Below are 18013 nucleotides of genomic sequence, written 5' to 3'. Positions count from 1 at the left end.
AAGCCTTTACCTAGCATTCATTCACAGCATGTAACTCAGGAATTTCACCCATTCTAAATTAACCCCTATTTTACTGCCCAATTAGTGATTTTTGGAGCAAACAATACCTACCTTCTTTGTCAGTTACTGACCAGGAATATTTCTGAAATGACTTATTTGATGGGAGGGGATCCATTTCCAAAACCTTATAGATCTGACCAAAGGCTGATAATCTGAGGGCATGCTATAAGGTGACAGTAGAAACGGAAGTTACATCACAGGACTACTTTACCTTGGTTGTCTAAGTTTCTAAATAAGCTTGTAGACAAAACCCCACTTCTATGAGAAATCAGCTTCTACAGCTATCTTCTATGATAGCTATAGAAAATGCTAATGTCTAAAAACTTAACACTCATTAATCTCTGTAATACAAAGTGCAGGGCACATTGACAGCCTACTCAAAGGCGCTGTGCCATAAGCACTTGAGGTGGGATGCAAGTCGTACACCGACATTAGACTGCCTTTTGTAAGGATTAGATTTCATACACATTTAACTCTTGCACTCATGAACTATCATTGCATCTTTCCAGGGCAGCGCACCGGAAGAACTGTCAGGACTGCCATTAAAATAACCCATCCTGGCAGAGAATACATCGTATTAATGAGCTGAAGTCTTCACTGTTACAGTATCTAGCTCCTCAGATGTATGAGTTTTCTACCTGAGCACTGTGCGTAATGGCTTCTTTTTGCTGAACTGTCATATAAGACAAAGCATCTGTTGGCTCCCGTTCACAGGGGTCATGCAGACCAGGGCCTCCTAGGAGGGAAAGAGGCAAAGCTGATTATTGAGAGTAAACAAGAAGCAATATGAAGGTGGGGACTGACAGATATTGCAACAGCAAGTCTCAGTCTTCAGCAGAGTGACAAGCGCACCTTTTCCACTAAGGGATTCAAACATCATACAAAGCAAGCTAACCCCAAGATTTCAATCCCTGCAGCAATGGCCACAGAATTTATCAGGGTTAACACTGCACATGTCTAATAGCATGAACTAAAAGCAGTAGGTTTAAAAAAAAACAAATAATTTGGATAGATATGTAGATTTTGATGCATCTATAGAAAACAGATGGTCATTAAGTCTTTTTATTTGTTTGCAACCCCTTAATGAGATACGGGTTAATTTATAAACAAACCTAACATTCCCCATTAACTTCTACTGCATTGGAAGTACTCATTCAAACAGTTACAACTATGCAACTTCCTTTTTTCTTTTTTTCTTTTAATTTTAAACAAGAAACTATTCATTTAGCTCCACTGCAAGTTAGGAGTTCAAGACAGGCATTTTTCATCTAATAATCATACAGCAACAGCAAAACATTAAGGCTGTCTGATCAACCTTTTGTGTTCCTGAAGTGAATTTGGCCCCTTACCGGGAAGCAGAATTCCAGATGCCAAACACTCCATCACTCGTCGCAATGCTTCCCCAGCGCCCAAAGGTCTATTACAAGTACCTATAGATTTTTCACATATAAGCTCGAGTGGCTAGAAGACATTAAATTACGATTAGTATGGACACAAGGGTAACTGTAATGCAGTTAAATATGGAGGGGTAGAGGGGAAGAACACTCACATCAGCTTACTTCATTTTTAATCCACTACAAGTCTAACCAACAGAGACATCCATCCCAGAGGACAGTTCATGGCACATGTATTTGTTCCCTGCTCCAAGTCACCTTTTGAGGAAACCAACTCCTCTCCATTAATTGCCTGGGAATTCTAAAAGGAGCCGCCTTCTAAAGCCAAGTCACATGAATATTCTGCTTCTCTCAGAGGGTTACCAGTTCTATGTGAGACAAAACACTGCCTCCGCTGACCGACAAAGTGTTCCTCTCTGGACATGCAGAGCATTTGGCCCTCCCCAAACCTGCTAATGGAAAATGGTATCCTCTGGTAGGAGCAGCACTTGGAGGCAACAAGTGGGATTCTACTGCAAATCCTTGAGGATGGGCAAGGCCCACATCATTACGCCTCTTTCCACGGTATCTGTACACCTTACAGACTCAGCCAATATTCCTGTTCTTTTCCTTCCTACAAGCACTTTTCTACACAGGTGACGGTTAGTGGGGAGTAAAGGGAAGGGGGGTTTAAGAAGGTGTTTCATACAACGCGTTGTTTTCTCCAATCCAGACACTGCTACAATTCTCAGGAGATCTGAGACCTGACTTTGTGGCCTTCAACTCTTTCTGTACTTACCCATCCTTTCAGTGGTGCCCATGTGGGGACTCTGTTGCACAAATCCCGCAGAATACGAAGGACAATTACACATGATTTTAGTCCATTTGCCCTGGCCTAAAACAAACAAAATGATTCCAATACACCTGCAAAAACCTGGCCTTCAATTTTGCTTTTCTTTTTAAATGCACAGAGTCCTGGGATAGATTTTTAAATTATTATTACTTAATACTTAATCAGCTTCATGCAAAATAAAAACAGTTATATAAAAGTAAAATACTTCAATTTAGAGAGACATATAAAAAAAAGGAAGCAAAATGTCAAGATTGCTTTTGTAGCCTCATGACAACTCTAGACCAGTCGGCTGTCTACCTGTCATGTTTGCCCTTGCACAGTACAGCACTGAATTCGGAATTCTAGACCTTTGCTCTATTAGGGACTAGTCAGAAATTAAAGAGGCATTAAAATTAAAACTGTCTCAAATTAAACCTCGTAAGGCTACAGTAACAACAAGGTAAGAACAAATAGCCAACCTGAAACCATTTGGCGTGCCGCAGAGACGCCAAGGCCTCCAGGCATTTCTGCCTGTCCAATAAGTCCGGAGGATCTTTCATCGCAACATTATCTACTGGTAAAAATGGGATAAAAAGAGACAGATACAATTTGACCAAGGGGTTTCTGTCACAATACAAAAAGAGCGGCAGCATCTCAATGAGATAATAAGACTCCCAGAATTTAAGTGCACTGTGTTATTTAATTTAAACAAGCCATTAAAGATAGTAAATGTGCACGTGTGCAACAGAAGCAAAGGCATTCACTCCTTGTAAAATAATAGCAATAATAAAGATGGCCACTGCTACGGACAATCTGGGATCTTATTAAAAATGTAGAACACATTTCAGGGCAGAAAATAGCTATATAGCACTTTTTTTTTTTTTGGTTGGGTTGTATTTGGCTTCTTTTTTTCCCCTCTTCTTTCCCTTCTTTGTGACTTTCATTCCACAAAGGTGGCACAGAATTTCAAAGAGACAAGCTTCTTTTGACAAGAGGGAGATATTCTTGGGGGGAAGTATGAAAAAAATTGTAATAGGTAGAAAATGAAGTTATGTCCATGCAATGGTTGCGAATTCCAAAGAAAAAAATTGAATAGATTTGAAATATTATTGCATGAACAGTACTAGCCAATATAATCCAGTGAAAGAAATATACAAGAAATGCTAGTAAGAAATTTTACAGTTTGATTAGGCTTTCATATAACCAGAACATATGAAAGAAGTGAGTAAGTTTGGTAACTTCCAGATTATTAACGTATTAGAGAGGTAGTCCTCTCTTGTAAAAATCTTCTCTTCCCAACAGCAACTGAAATCAACAGAGGAAATTCAAAGAAGGATTTGAGAGACAAGACACTGATATCTTCTGTGCAGGTTTACACTTTTTTTTCCACCCTCACCCCACCTTTTCTCTTTTTTTATCCAGCATGCAAAAAACTGCTTTTAGCAGTCACATCCAATTCTATATTGAGGGACATCTTGTATCAGTCTTTTCTTCCCTAATTTTTTTTTTTTTTTTTTTTAAATCTTAAGGAGTTATTAGCATCCAGATTCCCTGGAAACACTGTACAAATGACAGATTTTGCATATCTGTGAAATCAGGTTAAAAAGATTTTAGTTTTTAGCTGACATGAGAAGAACACATTGGAAGAACTAAACAAATCCATGGTTCAACTAAAACCTTGAATATGTTATTTTCCTATGAAATACACAATTACTCTTTATTTCAAAACAAACAATTTGGAAATCAAGTCTTCTCGTTATTCACAATGGTCAGTTCTCCAGGTCTTGAGACACCTATGCAGGTCTGAATGAAATACAATATCCATTCCAAATTGAAGACTATGCTAGATAAGCAAAATCCAGCAAGACATTTAAAATATGAGGACAAGTTAGGAGGAAAAAAGTACCATCAGTTTGTAGTACAATTTATGAGTAACATCTCAAAGTAGATTTTCATAGGTTACTTTGGATAGTATTGGTTGCACGTGTAACTGCATCTTTAATGTTAAAGTTGCTTCACCTCCTCTGCCATTCAATGGGAAGGTTACTGTTGTAAAAGCACATTATGTTATGATGGATAAAAGAGCCCAAAGCCAAAAAAAAAAAACCAAAAAAAAAACCCCCACCAAACCAAAAACCCCAGTGTAAAACTGAACAGAACCAGGTATCTTGAGGTATCTTGTCTGACAGTTCCTAGTTGCAGTTCACCCCTGCTGGCTCTGCTGTCAGCAGAAGACTTAAGTGCTATAAGCTTATTTTCTAACCCCAATGAACTTGGCAGCAGATATTTGCATTGCTTTTTATTGCCCTCATCAACAGTATTACAATATTGAGATTAATCACTTCTCTTGCCTGTTTTCCAAATAAAAGCTGCAAAGTCTCAAAGCATTGGATTTCTATGAGCATAAAAGGTCACTTTGGAACACAAGATTTGCTTCTAAGTTTCCTTTGCAGTTTCATCATTTTCAGGAGTAATGTTTTGTGGTACGCAATTACTAAATGTATATTTACATAGTTCTGCAAGAAAACTTTATGGTGGACAATATAAACATCTGCTTAAAGCTCATGTTTTGTATAAAACAACTACTGTCAATGAATGATCAGAATCTTATTTTAAAACGTTAGAAATGGCAAAGGTGACTGATTGCAAAATCATTAATTTTTTTTGCAGTGAACTGGATCTTTAAATGCCTAGGGACTTAGTATGGTACAAGGCTTTGCTAAAGCCTGTTGCAGCCATTGACGAAGTAAATTAATTTTTCCTTTAAACTACAAAACAAACAGAATACATGTCATCTGTCATTCAGGTGAATGAAAAACCTCATAAGATTTGATGCAAGTTAGAATTACACGTTTTCCTACAGGATTAAGGCTATTTCCAAAGGTCTAAATTACAAGTATCTTGGAGAATTTTGCCAATTGCAAATTCAGTACTAGTGTCCTGAGCACCTTTTGCAGATGTTGCAGTCAGCCAACTTTTGGGTGCAAGATTCTATTAAACAGAAAGATGAAGAGAACAGGCAGTGAAGAGGGCGAGCGGCTTGCAGCAGGCTCCCTTTCGACACCCTCAGGAGAATGGCATGTTTCTTCATGCTCTGCCAGTCAGGAAAGTGAGACCCAATCAAAATTTTCAAATGCGATTGCAAAGCTTTACTTTTTTTCTTGTAGTTTTAATGAGGGCAATGATATAAGGAGTTTAATAAACAGTTAATAATAAAGCCCTGACATTAGCTCACACTATGCAACACAGGACCAATCCTTCAGTAATTCTCTCCCCACTTGCTGTATGTATTCTCTTCACACAGTAGCTGCCAACTTCATTCATTTGCAGCCAGCCATACGAGGAGCATTGTCTTCTCTGCAGAGGCAAGGTAAATCTGTGGCTCGTTGCCCCTTCAATGGCACTTGGCACCTTTGGAGCAACACTGGCTGCATCTGCCCAGCAAAGGCAGCAGCAGAGGCAGAATGTTTATGCAGTAGTTGCTCAAGGAGCAAGGTTGATTTCAGCCCCACTTTGGTAAATGAGCTTGTTTATCATTACATAAGTTTGTTGTTACTGAGCATACAGTAACAACAACCGATTTGCAAGCTACAAGATTCTGGTCTGGAAAGCCCAATTTATGTTTGATGCTATGACTAAAAATTCAGTTTCTTAAGAAGTTTAAATTTTAAACTGATGCAAAATGCAGGAGTTTTAGGTGCTTGACTTCTCAAGTTGACATGAGAAAGCAGAGCTTTATGGATAGCCATTTGTGAGAAACACTGAAATGCACACACACACTGGTCCACTATTTATTTTTGCTAACAAGCAGCAAAAACAAATAGGACAAACACCACATCTTAAACATGAACACTTTTCCAAAGAGGTGGGGACTGAGGAGAAATCCAGGAATGTTTTTCGATACATTCTGACATCAGGGCATGAAGGCACACACAGCATTCCTACAGAACAAATGGGAGCACTGATAACGAGGTCCATTGCGCCTAACCTTGCCGGTTTGGTTAGAGGACAGATTAGTGCTAATCACACCGAACCCTGAAACCTTGGTCAGTTTCGCGCAGCCTCTGCTCCCCCGGAGCAGCGCCAGGGGCCAGCGGCTCCAGCGCAAACCTGCGCCCGCACCCAGAACCCCATGGCCTATCTTACATGTAAGATGAAAGGCAAGTTGACAAGCATTTTGAGCTCCTTTGTTCAAAAGAATGTAGGGAATAAACTCAAAACAGTTCTTAAAACTGCATGGAAAGTATATTTACATTTGGTTGGCATTATTCAGGGGTATTGGAAAAATATGGCAGTACTTTCGTTGGAGATCAAGGTATTTTCACTAGACAGTTTCTCTGAGTATTTTCCCTTGATATTAGATAGGAAACTTTTTTGGTCTGAATCCAAGTGAAAGTGACTTAAATATGGTTGGAAACGTTATAAAAAAAAAGTATCCCCCCCCCAATTTACTTAGTGACATCTGCATAATGTTTCACATACCTTTGAAAAGGAATATGATAAATGTCTCTGTTCACTTGTGATGAATCAATGTCAAAGAACCTGGGCTTTAAAACAAGATCCATTACCCTATTAACTATCCTCATCAGCTGTACAGAAATGATAGCGTAACACCACTCTAAGAGAGGTAGTAAAACCATTTTAAGTTTTAAAAAAATTAGTACAGAATTTTGAAAAATATTTTAAGATACTGAAAACAAAATAGAACACCTACATTTTAAATATAAGAAAGCATAAAAATGCAAATCCTCATTCAGTTTGAGATGAATTCAAGAGTCCCTAGAGTTTACTGCCACAACAGCATCACTTTTTGCAAGAAAATACTTGGACAGAAGCCTTTGTGCAAAACTGTATCCCCTTGTGAGAATCTTACAAATCCTTTACCATTCAAATTTGTTCTGCACTTTGTGCTCTTTCTCAGGAACATAGATCAGCTGCAACAACTACAGGGCTGATCTCAGCATCTTATGGGAAGTTGAAGAACAACTAAAGTAATACGCAATTTATTTTTAATGGTCTTGCAAAAGAGCATGGTTACTAATTTGAGAATAAACAGACATTGCAATTAGGGAATCTTTGCCATTCATCTGTTTTGTAAGATTTTTCTGCATCCAACTGCTGCCAAAGTGTTACATTTCATTTGAAAAGGGATCCTTCCTGCCATTGCCTCAAACAAAAATGAAGAGAAACTGACCAACATTTCTCATTGTATCGGTATTTCATGTGGGAGAAGGGAGTAAGCAAAGAACTTGTGGCAAGTCTAGAAATGGGAAAAGAGCGACAGGGAGTTCCCTAGCCCACATGGGCCCAGCTGCCTCAGTTGTCATGACAGAGAGTGGCCAGTTGGTCAAAGGTCTGACATCATCCAGTGGCAAAGTTTCTAGGGATAGGTTTGGGAAGCGGAAGCAGAAATTACCGACAAGATTTTAAAAATAAAACAAAGTATGGCTACATTTGCTCTTCTCTATTTCTCTTGGTTTGTTTCCAACTTCATTGGCACTACCAGTCAACATTCCTTTAACAAGGGGCATGTAACTATATTGGACATCAGGCAGTTAGGGAGAAGAAACAGAAAGAAACTAAGTTACAGTTTTCTATATCTATTTTGCTCTAAGGACATGAGGTACAATGTTCAATTCAGAAGCAAAAGTGCTGTATTATAGCACTGTAACTTCAATTGTATCCCAGTTAGGAAATTCTTAAAGCTAGAAACGTACACATACGTATCACCAATTAATAAAAATTGAGGGCCAGGACGACATACTTGCGAGCTTTGCAGGAGAGGTTTTTTATTTTTTATGTAAAAAGAGAAACGATTTTATCAGTTTTTCAAGATACTACAAACCAATCCCACTTGACTGACTTAATTTGAAAACATGACTGTGCAGCGCTGGGGTGCTCAAGAATTAACCAGCAAGTCTGAAAGAAAGGAGAACTAAGATCTAATTGTATGTCAAAGTTAACACTGTAGGAATATTGCTTGCAAATGAAAACTATGCATATTTACATGAAAATTAAGTGACTGTTGTCTTTTTAAGGCACAAATAATGTAACCTATGGTGGCAATAGCCAATCGAGTTAGTACATGATGCACAATTAAAAACCTACTTCCCAATTAACCCTGTGCTGCACAGTCAGGGCATTTAGATAGAACAGTTTTAAAAACAAGTTAAAACGCTCTGTGTACCTCCTTCCTTCTTCTCTGCTTCATCTCGAATGAGAGGGGATGTAAGTATCACCTTCAAAGTTAGCTTGGGCTCCTTTGTGTTACGAATAATAATAGCTGCCTCATTTACATGCTCCTCCACGAGATACTTCTCTTCTGTAAGTTTCTGAAAGTCACCAAGAAAGATTTCAAGAATCTCCCAATCAACTGAAAAACTGCAGAATCTCTGTCTGTGCATATGCCTCTTACCTAATGAGAAGCCTACAAGACATTGCAATAACAAGTAAGGCCTTGCCTCCCTCATTAAAAACAAACAGAAAAACTCCAGTAACACGTTTAAGAAAAAAGGTCTGCAGCAAGTTTAATGAGAATACTAAGTAGTTCCACTATATTATCACTTTTTTTTAAAACTTTTTTAACAAAGGCAGAAGCTGACTTTCATAGCTGCTAGTATGCAAAATACCACAAGCAACTTTTGTTCTTAATAAGTACACACTTCTCTGGTAACGCTGCCTCTAAATGTAAAAGCTCTCACATGCAGTATGACCAACACAACCATAACTGTCAGTGCAAATGGATGACAGATTCCAGTGCAGGAGCTGCACCAGCTCACCTAGTCCATGTACCTGCCATGAAGTATGACCAGATATACCTTGGCTGTCTCTTACCAACCCTAAGATATTCTTCAGAAGCCCTAGCAACAGAGATTTACTACCTCTCCAATTAAGTCTATTCTGATTCTTAGCCGCCCATATAATTTAGATGACCTGTTTTGCAAGAAAAATGCCCTTGCTACAGTTCCAATTACTTCTCATCCTACCTTTGGTAGTCATGTGAGATACTGAATCACTGTCCTTTTATAAATAACCATTAATGTCTTAAAACTTACACCTGCATTTGGTCTTGAGTTTTTCCCAAACCAGATAATTTTAATTACGTGGTTTTCTAGGTGCTCATTCTCACTCAGCTGATTTTCTCCAATTTGTCCGTCCATCTCCCTCACTCCCTTTCCCCACAGCACTTGAAACTGGATTCAGGACAACACTGTCACCCACTTCATTCATTAATACCAGCCCCAGGAGAGATCCCTGACAATGCCTGGAAAATGTGACCTTCCTCTCTTGACAGCACACCAATAAATCAAGTGTTTTTTAAAATGTTTTCAATAAACTTTTTATTTCTTGCTTATATTTCTTTTGTAAATAATACTACAACTGCCTTATGAGTTGTTCCAGTAACGTGCATTGTACCAGGGTTATCTCAAGTGATCTGTATCTGCAGGTCTTTCAGTAGTCCTTTGGGACCTCTATCAGCCTCCAGAAGTGCAAAGATAACCACACATGGTTCAGTCCTAAAGCTATTCCTTGTGTTTGTGAGTTTTTTTCAGCAAGACCATACAGTTAGAACATATCTAACATAGATTCTAACATCTTTCCCTGTTGCAGTCTGCAGTCCTCCAGCTCCTTTATTGTTGGGATGAAAATGTTTAAGCATCTGCTCACTAGTAGCCTTCAAAGAAGAAAAGCAGAAGCTGTTAACATCCCTGTACTTCATTTGCTCATTTTGTCCACTAATGGGCCTACACCTTCCTTCTCCCTCCTGTATCTGATACATCTGCAGAACCTCTTACTATCTTCTATGCCCATGATAGTTGTAGATTGTTTCATGAGTCAGATTCCTCTTACCTCATCTTTTCTGTAATCCCTTGCCTCACAATACTTCCCCATACAATCTTGCCTACTTGTCTCTTGACGTTATTGTAGTCTTCACATCTTTTAAGTCTATTCTGCCGTTCTCACTTTTTTGAGGCATGCGCTAACTTTTCTTATCCCTTTCAACACTTCTCATCTCACACCTCACTACAAACAAGTAAAATTTACTCTTTACTACTCAATAGATGCCTAGTATTTTCAGCTATGGGTAGGGCCACATCTGCAGGTGCAACATTATCTCATTAAAACAAGCCCTTTATGTGAACAAATGAACAGTGAGAACAAACAGCTGTCAAGAATGGTAAAACACATACTGTTTATGTGGAAATAAACACAAGGCAGAAAAGCAGATCAGGAGAAAAGCAGATCAAGTTTGGACATGGTCTGGGGAGAGGCACTTGTAGTGGAATACTTCAGGGCACAGGTTCTTGGCAACAGTGTATGTCAGTCTGGAAGCTGGACTGATTATTCAGACTCAGAACTCTGTCAAAAAGGTATTATCCCTAGCTGCTTTAAAGGGACCGATATTACCTGTAAGTGCTGCCTACTGGATGCCAACATCAGAATTAAATAGCCATAAATAAAAACGAATTATGAGCTCATGATTAACATGAACTAAAATGAGTGACCACCTAAAGCAACTTGTTCTCCCTTCAGAAGTACAGAGGTATTTACCTTGGAACAGCCCAAGCAAAGCAAAGCAGCTGCAGTGTAGAACTGAAGGTTCAAACAGGGGACAGGGGACAACAATACAGACCGATTCATATGCTCGAGCAGGGAAGATTTCTGGGACTGCAATTTAGGTCACAATAGCGGTTGGACCAGAGAGCAAAAATCAGCTGGGTTAGTTACCAAATAGAAAGGTTAGCTGCCATCATAAGAAAACTGACATCACAAATAGGGAGTGGGCAACAAGAGGAATAAGATGTTAAACTTTGTGAAAAACTACTTCACGTCACCACATTAAACATTTCACACACCCTAGATGTCATCCTAGATTCAAGGTGTATTTCTTTATTCTATACCACCTGTCTCTTTTCCTGGAACAAATTCCAGCCTTTACCCAAATACATCTTGCAGTACTATCAGCCATTGTTAGAGTACTACCCTAAATTAACTCACCTGAATTTGAGCTGGGAGATTGTCTTTAACTATACATAACAGGGTCTTTGTGGGTTTTTCTTTGCACATGAGAACCAGCTCCAGATCCATATCATCTTTTATCAGCAAGCCCTTTGCAACCAAGCCAATTCTCATAACACCACACAACGTCCGACCACCTTGATCCCTGGAAATGAAACAATTTGGAGTAATTAAAATGGTATTTTTACACATTTGAAATAATTGTATTATCCTATCACAGGGAGGAGATAAATGGATGGGACTTATAACTGTGCTAAAGTGGTGTATCACTGATCAGGAAATGAAAAGCATAGGCTCCTTTTATGCAAGTAGCTCCTATGAAAAAATTAATTGAAGCACTGACTTGCAATTCACACGAACGCAGAAGTTGTCTAGCTCAAGTCACAAAGCTTCACAAAGCTCAAAAAAGCCCAAATTCACTATCTACTGATCTACCAAAAGAGTAGAATAATTAATCTAGAGGAGCTCTCGGAAAGAAATCCTGTTTTCAGAAGTGATCCAAGTTGTCTTTTAGTGATACTTCAACTTTAAACATGGCCACACACCTTTCCAATGTTTCTTTTAGTTGATCCATACATTTAAACCTTTATCTTTAAATTATACAACCAACTTCTGAAGTTTTAGCCCATACTATAAACTGACATTTCAGGAAAGCTTCTAATTTCCAAAAGGCACAATTCCTTCAACAAATCTTACCAGTGAAACCTACAGGAATAGTGGTCTGACGACTAGTTTTTACTCTCCAGCTAAAGTTTAGGGGAACATTTAAAAGCCACAGTAAACAGCTTTCAAAGCAATATAAGAATGTTTTTGAGTACTGAAAGACTGCAACAAAAAACAGTTTAGGATTGCTCAAAAACATCAAGAAAAACGCAAGAAATGCATCTTTGACAGTTCAACACCAGCTATTGCCACATGATGCATCTCACACCCTGTGGCACCAACATCACTGTTATAAAACCCGCAGAAAGCACATAATCAGTAAAGGTGGTAAACCACCTCAGCCAGAAAGGAAGCATCCCTGTTCACAGCATTCTTACCATGCAGATGGATGGACTGGGTAAAAAAAACCCAAAAAACCTCAAAACAAACCAAACACCAGTCCCACTGTGATCAAAGGTTATCACATAAAACCTAAGCTTCACTCAGAGGTATCATCATCTAATAATTTTACTGTCTTTATCTATGTATTTTAAATGGAAAGGCAGGAACAGGTGCTTAAATAATAGACAGAAGAAAAGAAGCAATGACACAGAAAACGAAGTGGCAATCCCAAAATAGTTACCACCCTTGGCATAGCCAGAAGCAAACTAACAAAAACTGTTATAGAAGTAAACAACATCTCAACTTTCACCCTGGAACTATGCTACTTTAACAGTATCTGGATGCAAACATCTGAGAAAACACAAAACTCCTTTAGATACGGTTTGTAAGTAGCATAAAGAAATTTAAAGTTATATATTTTTCTACAAGGTAAGCCCCTTTTAGCTTGTAAAGTGATTAGTAAAATAATTTGTCCCAAACAAATGCATAAATACACAAAAGATTTTGTATGTTTAAATAATACACTAATGTTTACAAAAACTGTACTCTGTAACAGAGCACAAGCATGAAAAATCCTGCACACACATGCGAAAGCAAGGCTAGCCAATTGTCTCAAAAGTATTTACTGCAGGCTTGGATTTAAAATTTTTTTTTTCTTTTTTGAAGAATCCATTCCGTGCCTATTTCACCCACATCAGAAGACACCTAAAAATGTTGCCAGTAATGCTAGGAAGTCACCAACAAAACATACAGCACACTGCATATCAAGAAAGACTGTTCTTCAGCAAAACACTGAGCTTAAATACCTTCCTCAAGAAGATAACAAAACTTAATTGTCCATCTGTGGAGAAGCAGCCTATCAATCCACTACAATTATTCTCTGATGTCAATACAATCACTCTGTCTTAAACCAATTTAGACATTAATTTATTTAAAAATATTCATGTTTTGCTATTTCTATTTGAATACATCTCACACCAAAAAAAGTGACATATCACAGCTCGGTCTTACACAAAAATGCCAGTGATCAGACTTGTGGCTGTTATATATTAGGGAACACAGAAAGCCACAGGCATCAAAATAAGGGACCATTTGTATATTTACTTTTCCAAGGTTATCATACAATGGTCTTCAAGCTGCTGAACATTTCCTACATGGATCGGTGTATTCTGAGTAGGTAGTGCTGCATTTAAACTTCATGCAGAGCAAGCAGTTTCTTTCAATAGCTCCCAAGCCCACAACCTTATCCTAGAGACAATCAAAGACAAGCTTAAGTGTTAATAAAGAAACCTGTGGAAAAACACTACTAATACATGAGGAATTTTCTGTAGAATGCACAACACTGTTGGGAAAACAGATCAAGTCATGAATGCTTTCTGCTCCTCCTAGCCACACAAAATTGCTCAGTTAATATAGCACATTTTGTTTCTAAACTGAAGTGCATCCAGATAGTGAGGTATGGCAGGGATTCTTACCTTATTTCCTGAATGCTACTCTGAACATTTATGAGAGACTTGAAAATAACTAAGAACCACATTACTACGATAAAACAGGAAACAATATTTCACTTTTGAATTTTCAGACATACATGATTATGCATTTAGGAATAACTGATAACTACAATGGTAATCGCTGTCTCTCTCACATTAAGCCAGTAAACTACATTTTCAGTTTAAAAACTGTTAGTCTTTCTGATTCAGAGTTGGATCTTCCTCCATTACCTGCACTGAATTGTATCTTACTCCAGAAGTATACAATACACGGTGTCTGTATTTCCATCTGTTACTGCTAGAGTAGGCTGTACTTCCACCATCCCAAAATGTAAACAACTTAACGCATACATTCTTTAACAGGACACCAAAAATTAAACAAGGCCTCATGATAAACCTTTCACTGTCAGAAAACATAACAAATACATATGAAAAAGAATACATGTTCTTTATCAATTTTAAGATCAGAACTTACTGGGCAAAGCCCATGTAGCAGCAGACTTTCTTAATATTCCATGCATCATCGGAAAGGAAATGGAAAGAGTCCTTTGACTACATCTCTAGTGCAGGTTATGCTATAGATGTAACCAGATTAAGTTGCAAGAAGTTCAGTGGAGATGTATTGTAGCACAGGAAGAGCAGAGAACTGGAAGTCGGGTTTTTCAAATGTTAACAAATAGGCTGTTGGTCTCCTGGTGCTTCACTTCCTAATCTGCAACCTGGACAGATACTTACCCGAGTTGGAGAACATGTGAAACACATTATCCAGAAAGCACTGAAGAGCCAGAAGTGACCAAGTTAAAAAGTTTTACACCAAGAAACATAAAAAAAAAAAAAAAAAAAAAAAAAGCAGCCAGTTGTTCCTGCTGCTTCCTCTATTATAATTGTACTGGGTTTGGCTGAGATAGAGTTAAATATCTTCCCAGTAATGTATATGGGGCTATGTTTTGGATTTGTGCTGAAAACACTGTTGATAACACGTGGGTGTTTTAGTTATTGCTCAGCAGTACTTACACAGCATCAAGGCCTTTCCTGCTTATCCTGCTGCCCCACCAGTGAGCAGGCTGGGGGTGCACGGGAAGCTGGGAAAGGGCCCAGCCGACCCCAACCGACCAAAGGGATATTCCATACCGTACCATGTCGTGCTCAGCAAGAAAAGCTGGGGGAAGAAGGAGGAATGGGTGGACATTTGGAGTTACGGCGTTTGTCTTCCCAAGCCACCGTTACACGTGATGGAGGCCTGCTTTCCTGGGGATGGCTGAACACCTGCCTGCCGATGGGAAGTAGTGAATGAATTCCTTGTTTTGCTTTGTTTGCACACGTGGCTTTTGCTTTACCTATTAAACTTCTTTATCTCAACCAACAAGTTCTTTCACTTTTACCCCTTTCCGATTCCCTCCCCCATCCCACTGGGGGAGTAAGTGAGCGGCTGCGTGGTGCTGATCTGCCTACAAGGGTTAAACCATGACAATAATGGAAGATAATGGATCCTTAGAAAAGTTAGTTTGCTGGATAAACAATAAAGTTTATAATTTGTGTATTAAACTGAAGGAGGCCCCCTAAGCTACATGGCTGTGGATTTGCATTCATGTGTTACAGGAACATATATTCACTTATAATTGCTGAAAGCTTTGACTGCTAAATGCAACTTCACAACATCACAGTAACATAAATAATGAAATAGAGAGCAACTGCTGCCCACATTGGGCTTATTACTATTCCTTGCACTCACCCTGCGTGCTCCCACCTCAGAAAGTCCAAATATATCCACTTCCTTCTATGAACATTCATATGCAACAGAATCAAGTAACACTACAACTCTTATTTAAAAGGAAAGGAACCCATTCAGAGCAGTACAGTAACACATTATGAGGCTCAACTCACTCACTTGGCATTGCTTTCCACAGCTTCCTCTTTTGCTTCCATATCAGCCTCACATTTTGTAGACTTGTTCTTTTCATCCATCCAGTCAGAGACATGTTTAAGGGCACATTCTACTGTTGATACCATGTTCTGGACAGCTTCAAGTTCCTCTGGAGATGGATAAATGGTTGAATGTTTCACCATTACATGGCGGTCATCATTAGCAAAAGATCGGATAGATCTCTGTTATGAAGTGGGAAACAGGGATGGGAAAAAAAGAACAAGGTTATTGGATTATCAGTAGAAAGACATTGCCTAAATGGGAATCCTCCCCAACAGATGTAGGAAAGTGTTTTATGACAACCATTGCTTATAATCATGCAGGAATGATTTCTTATCTTTATTTAAATAATTTTTAAAAAGAAAAAAGAAAGAAAATGAACACCAGTGCAAAAATCAGCATTAAGCTGATAAAACATGGAAGACCTTGGGTGGGTTATGTGGCACCTAATATCTGATGCCTAAATTCAACTCTTCTAGAATCCTTTTATTGGCTACTAAAATGAATAGGCACATGTGGAGCGCAGTTCATGTTTATGTCTACCAGGCATATCTGCAGCAACATTTATGTTTATGTCTACTTTAGGATGAGACAAATTGTGCTTTAGAGGTGCATTTCCCCACCAACCCACATGTGACTACAGAAGTATAGACTAGTGTATCAGATTAGAGGCCAGAGATATCTAAAAATTAAGCAAGCTGAATTTCATCTTTTGTTCGGTAGGTCCATCATAAGTGGAAGTTGTGACACTGTGTGCGCTAGTCACAAATCAGAAAATGGGAGAACTTAGGTCTAGGACTAGACAAAACTTCGTACACCCATATACAGCTGTGGGGATACAAAATAGGGTCAAGACCTGTAGGATGCATTACTCTGTTTGCAATGGCTAGAAACGGAGTTTCTACATCTTGTCCTTTCATGACTTGCCCCCAACCCCAATCTTTTTCTCATTTTCATTGTTTTTCTCACTTCCCCCTGCTCTCCTGCCCTCCCCACCCCAACCCCCCAAGCTTCTCTTTGAGAAGAGGGCATGGTCTGGCTGGCTAAGTATAAGGTTAGAGTGCTGAAGCAGGGGACAAAAAAACCCACCTGAGTTTCATTCCCAGTTTCGTTAAGCATCTGACTTCCCTCATCCTTTGACTAGCTTGTTTATTTAGATTAAGCTTTCAAAGCCAGTGAGAAATCACTTAGGCCCTGATCTTGCCTGATGAAGCTACACCTCATGGACATACAAGCTGTGAGCAATAGCACTGAAAGAAAGAGGGGCTTCCCTACCCTGGAATACTTGCAGGAATTCAGGAGTTCCTATATTTCAGCGATCTTTGTTGGCTTGTGTCAACCTTCACAGCTGGATAGCTCAGAGCAAAGAGAAAAGCCAGGGTCCTTATCCCAAAAGGTAACCTCATTTCAAGGTAGGGAAATTTAGAACACAAGTATCCCAGGGTGACAGCAGACTGGGTAAAGCATGGGGAAAGGAGGGCAGACAAGGAGAACATGGAGAAGATACCTACTTTGTAAAAGGCATTGATACTCTCCAAACACAACTTTGCATATTCTCAAAGTTCTGAATGCAGTCACCCCTCCACTATTTATGCTAGAGACAATGGCAACACACCTTAGAACAAGGCAATTAAATAGCCATTCCTTTGTGGTTTTGTTACTGCTGCAGATGAAGTCATAGGCAATACATATTGCCGCAAGACACTTAGCAAACTGCACAGGGATTTACAAAGGCATGAATGAAGATGAGGATAAACTGGTAAGAAAAGACTGAAATAATTTCTTAAAAAAAAAAAAAAATTCGAAAGAACAGGAAGAGATTAGAGTGCTAATTAAAAGAGTCTGCAGTGAAACTCAGAGTCCTGAGTAGTATTGTTGAGGAAGGTAAACTTAAGCAGTTGGGTAACTTGTGCTAGGAAACTTATGGTTTGCCACACACTATCCAGATGAGACTTTTTTGATCTAAACAGTGACCCAGACCAGCTGCAATCACAGCACAGACCTCTGGCAAGAGCAGCTCTAAATCTTGTTCTCTATAGACACATCAATCACTGATGAAAGCCTCCCAGAACTTGGAATCATCAGCCCAAAACCTCTGTTCCTCCTAGACATTAAATACCTTAATTAGGTTTCATTTTCACCCCTACTTCATGGGTTTCTAACAGTACACGCTCTTAATGACAAAAAGGGGTTGAATCCTTCTTAAGGAACTGGTCATGATTTCCTGGCTTATTGCATTCACTATGTCCCTTCCATTGAAGGTCAATGT

General features: G+C 38.9%; 1 protein-coding gene across 17 annotated transcripts in view; it reads right to left on the bottom strand.

The window, feature by feature from the left end:
- STRBP (spermatid perinuclear RNA binding protein) overlaps window positions 1-18013 on the bottom strand; it is a 74941-nt gene that overhangs the window by 29738 nt on the left and 27190 nt on the right. For 13 of the 17 annotated variants that reach the window (XM_052814765.1, XM_052814772.1, XM_052814771.1 and 10 more), the window contains exons 3-10: window positions 15709-15926; window positions 11266-11431; window positions 8453-8597; window positions 2745-2839; window positions 2233-2328; window positions 1410-1521; window positions 699-796; window positions 112-223 (exon numbers count right to left, since the gene is read on the bottom strand). In XM_052814765.1, the coding sequence (XP_052670725.1) occupies window positions 112-223; window positions 699-796; window positions 1410-1521; window positions 2233-2328; window positions 2745-2839; window positions 8453-8597; window positions 11266-11431; window positions 15709-15926 (1042 nt within the window). The remainder of the gene's footprint in view (window positions 1-111; window positions 224-698; window positions 797-1409; window positions 1522-2232; window positions 2329-2744; window positions 2840-8452; window positions 8598-11265; window positions 11432-15708; window positions 15927-18013) is intronic. The other 4 variants (XM_052814773.1, XM_052814776.1, XM_052814777.1 and 1 more) reach the window with 2 other exon arrangements.

Source organism: Harpia harpyja, chromosome 19 (assembly GCF_026419915.1).
Source record: "Harpia harpyja isolate bHarHar1 chromosome 19, bHarHar1 primary haplotype, whole genome shotgun sequence".
Classification (NCBI taxonomy): Eukaryota; Metazoa; Chordata; class Aves; order Accipitriformes; family Accipitridae; genus Harpia; species Harpia harpyja.
Note: the sequence above shows the minus strand (reverse complement) of the source record. Positions and strands in the feature narration are given on the sequence as shown.